At 41.6% G+C, this 13,014-nt stretch overlaps 1 protein-coding gene across 1 annotated transcript; it reads right to left on the bottom strand.

The window, feature by feature from the left end:
- Window positions 1–8,819: 8,819 nt before the first annotated feature.
- On the bottom strand, window positions 8,820–10,039 carry LOC116358160 (TOG array regulator of axonemal microtubules protein 1-like). The gene is made up of 4 exons (XM_031808535.1): window positions 9,972–10,039; window positions 9,516–9,639; window positions 9,208–9,313; window positions 8,820–9,059 (listed from the first exon to the last, which is right to left on the bottom strand). The coding sequence occupies exons 2-4, from the start codon at window positions 9,632–9,634 to the stop codon at window positions 8,820–8,822; spliced, it is 465 nt and encodes a 154-aa protein (XP_031664395.1). The 5' UTR covers window positions 9,635–9,639; window positions 9,972–10,039.
- Between the last annotated feature and the right edge of the window lie 2,975 nt (window positions 10,040–13,014).

Genomic DNA, 13,014 nt, shown 5'->3' with positions numbered 1-13,014 from the left:
TCAGCAAGTTGCAACATTGAAATGCAGAAAAAACTTTTTTACATAAACAAGCTCTAAATCATGTTTGATGCACTCTGGATGTCCAGTTTTTGCTGTGCTGTCTATTTGAGATGAAATGAACATTGTGGACAGTTTTCAGCAAGTTGCAACATTGAAATGCAGAAAAAACATTTTTTAAACGCCCATAGTTTTCCCTCAGTTAGGATTCTCGTTAATCTCGCTCCCTTTGTATCTGACCCTTCTTTTTCTTTTTCACCCGATTGTCGCCTCTGAACTTCCCCTCAGTTAAATTACAATATTGGTGGTGACGTTTACAGGAAGTGTTACACTCCCGGGCGAAATGTCCAATTTCATTACAATTAAAACATTTTCTCTTTTTCTTTTGACTCACCTTATCCACTTTTCTCGACTTTATTCCCTTCTCTAACTCCATTATACCTCCCTCTGCTTCAGCGGGATCCACATATATGGGTGGTAATTTCACAGGTAGCTCCTGCGGCCGTATTCTTACAACCACTATTTCGTCGACTGGATTCTCTCTGTATTGTTGGTATAATCGAGGAAGATATAGTTTGTTACCCTCACCTCCACCCAATTGGTTAACTTTTTCATCTGCGGGAGCGGAGGGCAGCGCCTCTTGAGTCTTGTCAGATTTAACCTTTTTTCCTACGCGTCCAATTCTCTCTTTTTTCCCTGTTTATTTTTTTCACATTATTTCCACATTCCTTATGTATCTGTTTTATAAGTGATTCCAGCTTTTCTACATTTAGACGGCCATCAAAATCGTATTTCTTTCTCCAAATCAATGTTTCTCTTGTCTTTCTGTGCCATATAACGCTCGTCTTAGTTCTGGCGCTTCTTTTGTGGCATTTCCACCCATTCTAAATCCTTACCGTTACTAGTAGCTATGGTATTTAATCACTTATCTATGCCTTACTATATTTAATTTTAAATTCTATGTGCGTGTCTTTCTACGAATTTGCAATTTACCTGTCTGACTATGTGTGTGTCTCTTTAAAAATAATCAGTATATATTTCCCTTAAAGCCAAGGTCAGTCAGTGTAGATAAGCATTCTAGACAGTCTGGAGATAGTTCATTCATTTGTACAAAGGAACAGACCGTCATTGTACTAAACTCCCGACTACATTCACTACATTATATTCGAAAATGGGAGCAAGAGAGAAAATTCATACATGTACAGTAACATAATAGCCCTTTAATTCATCCTGATTGAAATGTATACATAATTAGTCATTATAGATACAAATTCCCTTAACACAAACCTAAAAGATTTATGTGTCAGCCCAATTGAGACCCCTGGTGTGTTGGTGCAATTCAGAATACGAATCCAAATGGAATGACATCGAGACTACGCTGACAGAGATACCCATACAGTCAGTACTGGGAAATAAGGAGATGGTAAAAGAAATATACAATAGACAAAATCACTGGATTAATTTCTCTCTGAAGACATGGTTTAGGGTAGTTAAGCAAAATAATTTAGACAGAGAGATCAAACTGCTGAGTTGGCCCGCATACGACCCCAGCTTCATCCCTGCAACTCAGGACAGCAGGTTTAAACAATGGACGCAGAAAGGCATCATGTCATTCAGTACAATTGTAAGGAATGGGAACCTAGATAACTTCCAGGACCTAAGTAAAAAACATGGCTTGGATAAACAAGATTTTTACAGATACCTACAAGTACGACACTATTTCTTAAGGGAGATAAAAGTGACTGACCCTCGAGCACCTCCAAAATGAATCCAATTATTCACTAACGCATACAACTTGGGGAGTAACGAAAAAACTATTTGAAATCTCTACTTGGGTATTCAATCCTCAAAGAAACATTCTACAAACTATTTTAAAAAGAAATGGGAGGAGGAACTTAACATTGAAATAACTGATGAAACATGGTTGAATATATTAGAGACTCAACAAAGCTCCACCAACTCAAGGTCATGGAGAGAATTCTGTTGGAAGAATGTTATACGTTTCTTCATAACACCTAAACTGAAATCAAAACAGACTGGCTCACAACACCCTTGTTGGAGAGAATGCGGTCTATTGAGGGCGGACCACTCTCATATATTTTGGACTTGCCCCGCAATCGAAACTTACTGGGGAGAAATAAGATCTAACATTGGAAAAATAATGGGATTTGACATAGAACAAACATTGATTTCTTTGTACATAGGTGACCTGATGACTTACACAATAGAGAAAAGTACCTCTTGAAGATCCTACTGGCAGCCAGTAAAAAGGCTATCACTAGGAAATGGCTACAAAAAGACCCTCCCACAGTGACACAATGGATAGACATTGTAGAAGAAATACACCACATGGAGCGTATGACCTTTGCTTTAAGAACTCAACAGGAGAGAGGTCAAGAATACTGGGAAAAATGGGTTTCGTACTTGGAAAAGGTCTAATTCAAAGATGTCAATGTAACTAATATGATGGTATGATGATGAAGGTATGAAGTGCACTGTAACTGCCAGATCTTTTGTTGTTGTTGTTCTTTTATTTGTACTTTCTTTGTGTTCCTACAATAAAAACTAAGTATAAAAAAAAAGAATAAAAAATTCAAGAAATCCAGGTATTTCCAAAGGGTTCACTTACTATTTCTTCCCACTGTATACTGCATCTTACCCCAGCTGTAGGTCCATTGTGTGTGTCATCGTTTTAAGTCTCAACATCAACCAGCTCTGGTGGCATTGGGGACTTGGGATGCTTGCTCTCAAAGTGCTGTTTGAATGTCTTCAGGTCAGGTATCTGCGTCTGTAAGGGTCAGGTAAGGAATGGAGGATATTAACAATCATTGGCTGAGACTGAATTTCCGGGTGACAAACAAACAAAGTAATAAGATGCATCGAACTACTACACATCAAACAGGCCAGTACAATGGACTGTACTGAGAGAAACCTAAAGGTAGGCACGTGAAATGTTCAGGTTGCTGCATAGACTATGGAGGCTCAAGTCTAGAGTGCCAGGCATTTGTTCAACTCTCTAAATGGTTAAAGGACTCTGACGTTCAGGGGTGGTTGGAGAGACTGCTGGTGCTGGTGAGCTTCTGCCCCTATTTTAGGTCATCACACAAATATTCCCCCACCCATGTCCAGGGGTCTCAGTGTTATGTCCCTTGAAATATATGTACTTTTGGTAATACTTTGTGAGTATGCAACAAATACAATCTTCTAAAATTGACATGTTGAATTTTTTTGCCATAGTAAATTGTATATTGCGCAAATTTCCCTAATGCGGACAGTTTGTGTTACTACCTTACACAAGCTTGCATTTTCACCCTATAAAACTTAGTGGAATTACACAAAATGTTAACCTCAGATCACGATGACAAGATTGATTGTTTTAAACAGATCTGTCACGACTTCCACTAAAGTCGGTTCCTCTCCTTGTTCGGGCTGCGTTTGGCGGTCGACGTCACCGGTCTTCCAGCCATTGCAGATCCACCTTTCATTTTCCATTTGTTTTGTCTTGTTTTCCCACACACCTGGTTTACATTCCCTCATTACTTGACGTGTATATAACCCTCTGTTCCCCCCATGTCTGTGTGTGGAATTGTTTGTTGTAAAGTGTATGTGCACTTCAGACTGGTTTGCAACGGGTTATTTCAACCCATATTCTGTTGTTCTGGGTGCCTTTGGTTTTTTCCTCATTAAACTGCTCCGGTTAATACCCAGTTCTGCTATCCTGCGCCTGACCTCCCTGCAGCCCGTTACGCAGCTCCTAAAAAATCAATACCTTAGGTTTTGTACCATTGATTTATCCAAGCGCTGGGATGCGCAGAACTTAGAACAGGGAGTTAATGAAATGCCCAGGAAATGGCACAGAAAATTTGGGGCGGTCTCTCCATAAAAGTCAATGGCCACATACCAATACATGGATTTGACAGTCAAATTATGACTTAAATAGCAGTCAACTGTTGTCACTGTTGTTATTCTAAAGAGGGCGGTGATTCGTTTAGGTTAACTAACAAAAAAAGTGGTCTGGTCCCTTTTCCATGATTTCTCCCGAAAACATCATCCAACATTCCAAAATATAGATATAAGCCTTCAAGTACTCATTTAACAAACTTCTTCAGGGCCAGCCAGGCCCTGTCGCCCCCCAGGCACCCTGAAACCCAACCCCCATAAGAAGAAGCCCAAATACGATCTGCCCTTGCCCAGTATACATACAAGGTCAGGGGACAACACTGGTTTTTCATCTTGTAGTTCAACTTGTTTTATACAGTTTAAAGGGATAGTTCATCCCAATCACAAACTTTCTTAAGTTGCATTTACATTTCATTTCAAATCCAATGCATCCAAAGTGTACATTAGTCTTTCCTGGTTCATAACATATTTTTTGGTCCCTTTCAGATCACAGCCATGTCAACAGTGGGCGTCAGGCTTGTAAGAGACATGTGAGATATCTGTGAGATTCAGTGAACAAGGCTGGAAGGAGAAATGAATTACATGTGAGATTCTATCTCTCTTAACTACTCATTGTACTGAATAGATAATCATGAGCTAACATTGTACAGCTCTTTTTCAGAGCATATCTGATTGGTCAAAAGAGCAATTACTTTTAGAATAACTGTCTTCAAAGTAATGACTCGGGACGTCGGGGTTGATATGTACGCTTCTTTTAGTAATATTACTTGTTCACGTTACATTTAAGAACTTTAGATTCTACAGAGCAATGCAGGTAAGATGCTAGCGGAAAGGTCAGCTTAATCACTTTGCACCTGCACATAACTGGCGCGTTCTCGCTCTCATTCCTGTCGCAAGGCATTCTGGAACTTGCAGTCAAAAGCGTAATTCAATACTAACCAATACAATTACATATGTAAATAACTGTAAAGAAATATCTTTAATTACAGCTCAATGAATTAACTTAAACATGAACACATTAAAGTTACAACAATTACTCAAAACAATGACTGAATTGGGCTGCCTGTCTCAACGAAGCCATAGAAACCTGGACATGCTCCAACTGAAATGTTCCCTCCTGTCAGCACTGATGTTGAATGGCATGAAATACACTTTTTTTGTTCTCTCCCATCCCCTGTAGGTTTGTTGAACATGAGTGGAAATGAAACTCCAGCACACTGGTAGCACTAAAGACGTGTGAGTATAACTTTTCCAGGTGAGTTGAACCTGCCTGTGGGTGCAGTGGGGATATTCCTGGGAGGTCTACTGATGAAGAGGTATAAGCTTGGCGTTGTGTCTGGAGCCCAGCTGTCTTTCGTCACCTCCTTCATGGCCTACCTCCTCCTCCCTCTGCAGTCTGGCACTAAGTGTGACAACGTTCAGGTGGCTGGTCTGTCCGTGTCCTACAACGGGTAAATATGACATCTGATTGGTTGGTTGGTGGGTTGATAAAAACGTTTTGATCAGTGGAATATGAGGGAGAGCTAGACCAAAACACACATGGGCTTGTGCCGGGGCTCCCTCTTGTGGGAATATACAGTATGGTTGTTACAGAGCCAGGATTCCTGGCTGTTTTGTCACTGTGCCTGTGTCAATGATAGTTCAGCAACAATTATTTAAACATCATTATTACCAGCCATTTTCTCTGTCCCCCAGGTCCCCTGGTGTACGATGGCAGCCTGTTGTCAGAGTTTAACAGAGACTGCTACTGCTTGGCTGGGGAGTGGGACCCTGTGTGTTCAGACAACGGCATCACCTACACCTCCCACTGCCTCGCAGGCTGCGCCAGCTTTACAGGTTACGGCAAGAACACAGTACCAATACTATTAATGTACTGAAGTGTACAATGCTGGCCCATGTTGACTCCAATGCTTCCCACAGTTGTGTCAAGTTGGCTGTATGTCTTTTGAGTGGTGGACCATTCTTGATACACACGGGAAACTGTTGAGCGTAAAAAACCCAGCAGCGTTGCAGTTCTTGACACAAATGGGTACCCCTGGCACCTACTACCATGCCCCGTTGAAAGGCATGTAAATATTTTGTCTTGCCCATTCACCCTCTGAATGGCACACATACATAATCCATGTCTTAATTGTCTCAAGCCTTACAATACTTTTTTTAAAGTATATTGTATGTTCATTCATATCATGTTCTTTCAGAAGGGCCTCTCGCAACATTTCACAACTGCTCATGCCTCACAATTTGCAAGTGATATTAAGAACTCTCATGACCACCTTCTCTAAATTGTATTGAAATACAACTCTCTTTCTGTTGTTTATGTTTTTGTGGGATGACTCTTACCTGTTTATTGTAATATGTTTCCTCCCAGCAGGCCTGCAGAGTCTGAAAATAAAGGCTGCTTCTACAGAATTCCTTGGAAGATAATGAAAATAATTATGCTATGTTATGCACCTTATGCACAGGCATTTACAGTATGCTAAAATGAATTTCTCCTAAGATTACCTTTGTGGGACCATAAATGAACTCCGGAATGCACCAACCCCTATCCATGGTAAGATGGGGAAGTAATGCGGCGCTATAGATATACGGGATGCTCTAGAGATAACAGGAATGACTTAAAGTCGCGAATGATCAATGATGGTGGAGTCGTCCAATATGCTGCAATTAGAACAGACCAACTAATCCAACCTTGGTTTACAAGTTAAATACATCGATTTGTGTAGGCATATATAAACAATCGACCACATCCATTTAAAGCAATGATTGTCAATTGAAAATGTGGTTGTTGTGTTATCCTGTTGTGTTATCCTGTTGTGTGCCTTGAGTGTCAGTCCCCTTAATCACATTATTCCAATATTTCCGAGCTCTGAATTGACACAATGAACACTTTTGCAATGATATTCGGTTAAAAATAAGAGTATGAATGACAATAAACGTATGACTTGGATTGTATGCATAATAGTGTAGTAAACAATATCACTCAGCGAATGAACTTTTGAGGTTTGGAAAGTATCCGTTATAAGTCTCCATGACACGTATCACTTCGTTGTCTTGTTGGTAATAGTAAAAATGCACGACAGTCCGCATTGTAATGGTCTAACAGGTGTTTTTCATTTTGTTTCTCACATTAAACAGACATTTGAGAACGGAATTGCTTACAGTTGTACCTATGATGCACAGACACACAAAAGCTGTACAGTGTAGTTTGAATAATTCGTTTCAATTATTTGCAGATGCATTCCCTATCATTTACAAATCTAAAGATGTAACATTTGAAATGAATGTGACAGAACAGTTTAGCATAGAGTTCTTGTGGGAGTCTTCTCCTTCAGTCTTTTTGCCTCCTTGGCCTCGCTTCTCATTACATGGGATTTCCCCAGTGCCAACTTCACATGAGATGGCCGCTGTCTACTGTCATGTGGTGCTGAATGACAGATATCGCTATGCCAATATTGCTGCTGTCCATGGTCCTGAAATTTACAATATTGCCTATTTGCATATGTACGACCGTCCAAACTTGACCCCACACACATTAATGCTAATCTCTCACACACTTTTGAACATTGCACAACCTGCAACAAGATACTGAAACAGCATTTTATTCCAAGTATGTTTGTGTTTGAATAAAGACCCGAAGAATGAAATCAATGTGTGGATGTTGATTGGACGTGTGGATGTGCTTTGCAGAAGCCTTTTTTTTTTTATTCCCTGTAGCGTGTAATTACTGGAGCATGATCAGAATGCTTTGTTTAAACCAGAATGAAGATTTGGTCTGAGAAACAATGCCGATTATAGCATGATAGCTTTTTAAACTTTTTATAAGGCAATGTATATATGACCCCCTTTCAAAGAGTCGCTCATTTATCACTTTCTTGCAGATATACAGTGCCTTCAGAAGGTGTTCATACCCCTTAACTTATTCCTCATTTTGTTTTCTTACAGCCTGAGTTCCAAATGGATTAAATTATAGTTTTTTAAATGTTTTATCTCAACCAACTGCAGACAATACCCCATAATGACAAAGTGAAAACATGTTTAATTTTTTTTCTCTCAAATGTATTGAAAATGAAATACAGAAATATCTCATTTACATAAGTATTCACAATACATGTTAGAATCACCTTTGGCAGCGATTAAAGCTGTGAGTCTTTCTGGGTAAGTCTCCATGTGTCACGCCCTGGTCTAAGTATTCTGTGTTTTTCTTCATTATTGGGTCAGGCCAGGGTGTGGCATGGAGTTTTTGTATTGTGGTGTGTTTTGTCTTGGGGTTTTGGTGTGTATGTTTTTGGGATTGTAGCTAATGGGGTTATCTAGCAAGGTCTATGGCTGTCTGGAGTGGTTCTCAATTAGAGGCAGGTGCTTATCGTTGTCTCTGAATGGGAACCATATTTAGGCAGCCATATTCTTTGAGTTTGTCGTGGGTGATTGTCCTATTTGTCCTGAGTGTCTTGATGTCCTTGTTTGATGTTAGTTGACACAAGTATAGGCTGTTTTCGGGTTTCGTTTATTGTTTTTGTAGTGTTCGTGTTTAGTCGTGTTTACGTTTGTTTAAATAAACATGGATCACAATCGACACGCTGCAGTTTGGTCCGACTCTCCTTCACCACACTTAGAAAACCGTAACACCAAAAGCTTTGCACCCCTGGATTGTACCATATTTGCATTATCACAATATATACAGTACCAGTCAAAAGTCTGGACACACCTACTCATTTAAGGGTTTTTCTTTATTTTTACAATTTTTTACAGTTTAGAATAATAGTGAACACATCAAAACTATGAAATGGCACAATTGGAATCATGTAGTAAGAAAAAAGTGTTAAACAAATCAAAAATATATTTTATATAGGTTTGGATAATGGGACAATTTGCGGAAGTCCGGATCTACCCCTTAGTGAGTGTTAATTGACCCCTCTCCCTCTTTACCTCAGCCCACCGACCAGCAAGGCATTCATGACACGGGTAGGGGTGCAGCTCTGCACCATGTGACCCAGGGAAAAGTTGGCGCCCTGCCGGATGAAGGCGTTGGCCTCGCTGGCTTTGTGCAGCAGCACGCGTGCCGTCCCCTCCACCTCACTGTCCATGGCCCTCTGGAGGTGGACGTACATGTCCCCCAGTGTGGCCATGGCAGCACAGGACACTGCAGAGCGCAGGTTCTTCACCTGAATCATAATAACACACACAGGCCCAGCTATTAATGTTGAGCAGAACAACCCAACATCAGAAACATGACACAATAATTTGACTTGTTCTCCAAATGTAGCAGATTTGTGCAGATGAATGAATAGGGCAGTGAATGAATACAGCTACCTCATTTATAATGGCAAGGCAGATATCATGGAGTTTAGGCATCAGTATGTCCATGTGGTTCTGAGCCATCACACGGAGAAAGGTCAAGCCCTCGATCTTCTTCTCCCTGCAATTCAGTGAAAGAAACGTAAGCATTTTCCACAACATTTTCCAAAAACATTATAATGATGTTCATCAATTAGGACTCTGGTCTCTTAAATTCAGAAGTTTCTACGCTCTGTAGCTCAAATCTACATTTCCAAGGACACTACACTGTGCTTCCTTTAGCCTAGCTCCATTGGTCTTGTCTACATACAGTGAATGCTCACCAGTCATCAGAGGCAGAGTGGAGCAGCTTGAAGGTCTTAGTCAGGGCCTGCTCTGGGTTGGACAGGGGCTGCAATCTGGCCTGGTTCTTAATTTGACCCTTTGGCTCACTGGCTGCCATCTTGTCTATGGGTTAACAGCAGACATCTATCTCTCTATGAACTGTATGTATTTATTTATGTATTTACTCATTTCCATATCTGTTTGTAGCTTTTAACACTAGTTCATTATGATATGATTTTAAATTTAGCACATATATTTTTGGTGCTCTCCCTGCTCAGAAGAAGGGTCCAATTAGCCTTGAGTAAAGGTTATCTCACTGTGAAACAGGCAAATCAAGTGTGGCCCTGGGCTAAAGCCATTTGTGTCTCTTCCCTTCCTACTGTTTTTCTATCAATCTACCTAGCTTCATCTCCCTGTCTAATTTACATTAGTGTGAGTACATGAGAGGGACTGACCTGAGCCGGTGGCAGCCTTTGGCAAGCTAAGGAACCTTATAGGCCGAGGCAGTTTGCTCCTGGGCTTGATAGGAGGGGGGGCAGGCCTGGGTGGGCTGTCACGCAACTTTGCCCGGGGTCCCAACATACAAGTAGTCACGGAGCTCAGCAGGGGTGTTCATATCCACTGAGCTCAGTCTTCCCAGAGAACTGGTGGCTATTTCCCCTGTGGACATGGCCGAGCACAAACTTCTCCTGCCCACGGCCTTCACCTCATGTACCACCTTTGGTATAGACCAGAAAAGAATGCTCCCATCATAGAAATACATATAGAACTAGTATATACATAAACTAATACAGAGAGATCCTGTATTCTAGGATCTATTCTATCATGCTGTCAAAGAGAGTATCCTTTCTAACCTGTACCCCCGCACACTGACTTGGTACCGATACCCCCTGTATTTAGCCTCGTTATTGTTATGTCATTGTGTTACTTTAATTATTATTAATTTTTACTTAAGTTTATTTGGGAAATATTTTCTTAACTCTTCTTGAACTGCACTGTTGGTTTCACGGTAAGGGCCACACTTGTTGTGTTCGGCACATGTGACAAATACATTTTGATTTGATTTTAAGACATGGAACAACTATCTGTTTTGGCAATTTATCGGTCCAAGTATAATTCTGAACTGCAAACTTTCACATTTACAATAAATTCGAAGTCCATCCTACCTTCCAGGCCTCCTCCTTCAGGTGAGCCTCGATGTCCCTCACCTCCTCCATCAGGTCAATGGGTCCGTTGTTGTCAGCACAGCCCTGGTCCGACTGGGCTTTCAGGGCTTCGACTCCCACCTGCCCTTCTTCTTCTTGCCCCTCTTGGAGGGAGCTCCAGTTGGAGGGACGACAACAGGCCACACGCTAATGCTGCTGAGTGATTTATTTACCTGGATGGACTCCAGAGAGTTTAGATCCGGAACTTGGGCTCCGTCCACCCCCACCACGTTCTTCAGTGGGGCCAGAGCTATGTGTTCAAGCCTTCGTGGCAAAGGCCTTGGTGGAGCTTTCGGCCACGGAATGCACTGAATAGAGGGGACGAAGTGGTGCGCGAAGGTGCTGCCAACCCCGATGAGAGCAGTCCGGACATAATTCTCATGGATAGCACTTATCTTTCTTTGCTTTGCTTCCATGGCCTCTCTCTCAGCTCTCTGCATCTGCAGAAGTCTGGCATCACTGATGAAGCCACGATGGCCCTCTGGGATTGGGTAGCTCTCCTGATAGCCCTGGATCACAATGGTACAGTATGAAATGTATAGCAGAAGTGAAGTAGGCAAAATAGTTTCTACAGTGTGTCATAAAAAAAATGTAAGCTAAAGATTTTATGGATGTAGGCATACTGTATGTCTATGAAACCACAAAATAAACAGTGATATTTTTGGAAAAACGTTTGAAAAACTGATGAGCCTTACAAAACTTGATTTTCTCCCTCGATAAGCCATTGATGATAAATATTAACACTCTCAAAATAAGAACTTAACCTCTTTCCTTTTTAATCGGTAGTTCAGAAAGGTTAACCTATCTCTGTGAGAGATCTATCATTGAAATGAGTGGAAATGAAATGTTGCTTGTCAGATGGAACCAGCAATGATATCATGGCAAGGCTTCCATTACATTGTGATGTCATAATGGGGTCTGTTGACAGTGCTGAGCACATCAGCACATGGTGAACATTCATGAAAGCTTTTTGATTCCCATATAAAATCATGAATGTGGTGAATTTGTAAATACTATATATATATATAAACTCAGCAAAAAAATAAACGCCCCTTTTTTAGGACCCTGTCTTTCAAAGATACTTGGATTTTTACAAATTAACTTCACAGATCTTCATTGTAAAGGGTTTAAACACGGTTTCCCATGTTTCCCACGCACAATCCCTACATCAGTGCTCAGACTTTCCGCAATAAGCTGAGAGGCTGAACTGAGGGCTTGTAGGCCGGTTGTAAGGCAGGTCCTCAATAGACATCACCGGCAACAGCGTCACCTATGGGCACAAACCCACCGTCGCTGGACCAGACAGGACTGCCAAAAAGTGCTCTTCACTGACGAGTCGCGGTGTTGTCTCACCAGGGGTGATGGTCGGATTTACATTTATCGTTGAAGGAATGAGCATTACACCGAGGCCTGTACTCTGGAGCGAGATCGATTTGGAGGTGGAGGGTCCGTCATGGTCTGGCGCAGTGTGTCACAGCATCATCGGACTAAGCTTGTTGTCATTGCAGGCAGTCTCAACGCTGTGTATTACAGGGAAGACATCCTCCTCCCTCATGTGGTACCCTGCCTGCAGGCTCATCCTGACATGACCCTCCAGCATGACAATGACACCTGCCATACTGCTCGTTCTGTGCATGATTTCCTGCAAGACAGGGATATCAGTGTTCTGCCATGGTCAGTGAAGAGGCCGGATCTCAATCCCATTGAGCACATCTGGGACCTGTTGTATTGGAGGGTGAGAGCAAGGGCCATTCCCCACAGAAATGTCTGAGTACTTGCAGGTGCCTTGGTGGAAGAGTGGGGTAATTGTCTGTGAGTATAACAGAACTGATATTGCAGGCGAAACCCTGAGGAAAATCAAAACAGGAAGTGGCTTCTATTTTGAAAACTCCATGTTCCATAGCCTCCCTTTGCTCCATTTAAAGGGATATCAAGCAGATTCCTTTTCCTATCGCTTCCTCAGGGTGTCAATAGTCTTCAGACATAGTTTCAGGCTTTTATTTTGAAAAATGAGCCAAAAAGATAACATTGCGGCAAGTGGTCACATGAGTTTTGCTCGTGCATGCCTGATCTCGTCTGATCTCGGAAGCTAAGCAGGGTCGGGCCTGGTTAGTACTTGGATGGGAGACTGCCTGGGAATACCAGGTGCTGTAAGCTTTTTGTCACTGCCTTGTGGCATTTCAACTCTTTGTCCGTTTTTTCCCACAAGGCTAAAATATGTGCCCTTGCTTTGAAATAAGTAAGCAAGGTTAGTTTGTATTTCATCCAACAATCTGTGCTACAAATTATGGCT

The sequence above is a fragment of the Oncorhynchus kisutch genome, linkage group LG28, assembly GCF_002021735.2.
Source record: "Oncorhynchus kisutch isolate 150728-3 linkage group LG28, Okis_V2, whole genome shotgun sequence".
NCBI classification, from domain to species: Eukaryota; Metazoa; Chordata; class Actinopteri; order Salmoniformes; family Salmonidae; genus Oncorhynchus; species Oncorhynchus kisutch.
The sequence above is the reverse complement of the archived record's forward strand: the minus strand, read 5'-3'. Positions and strand labels throughout refer to the sequence as shown.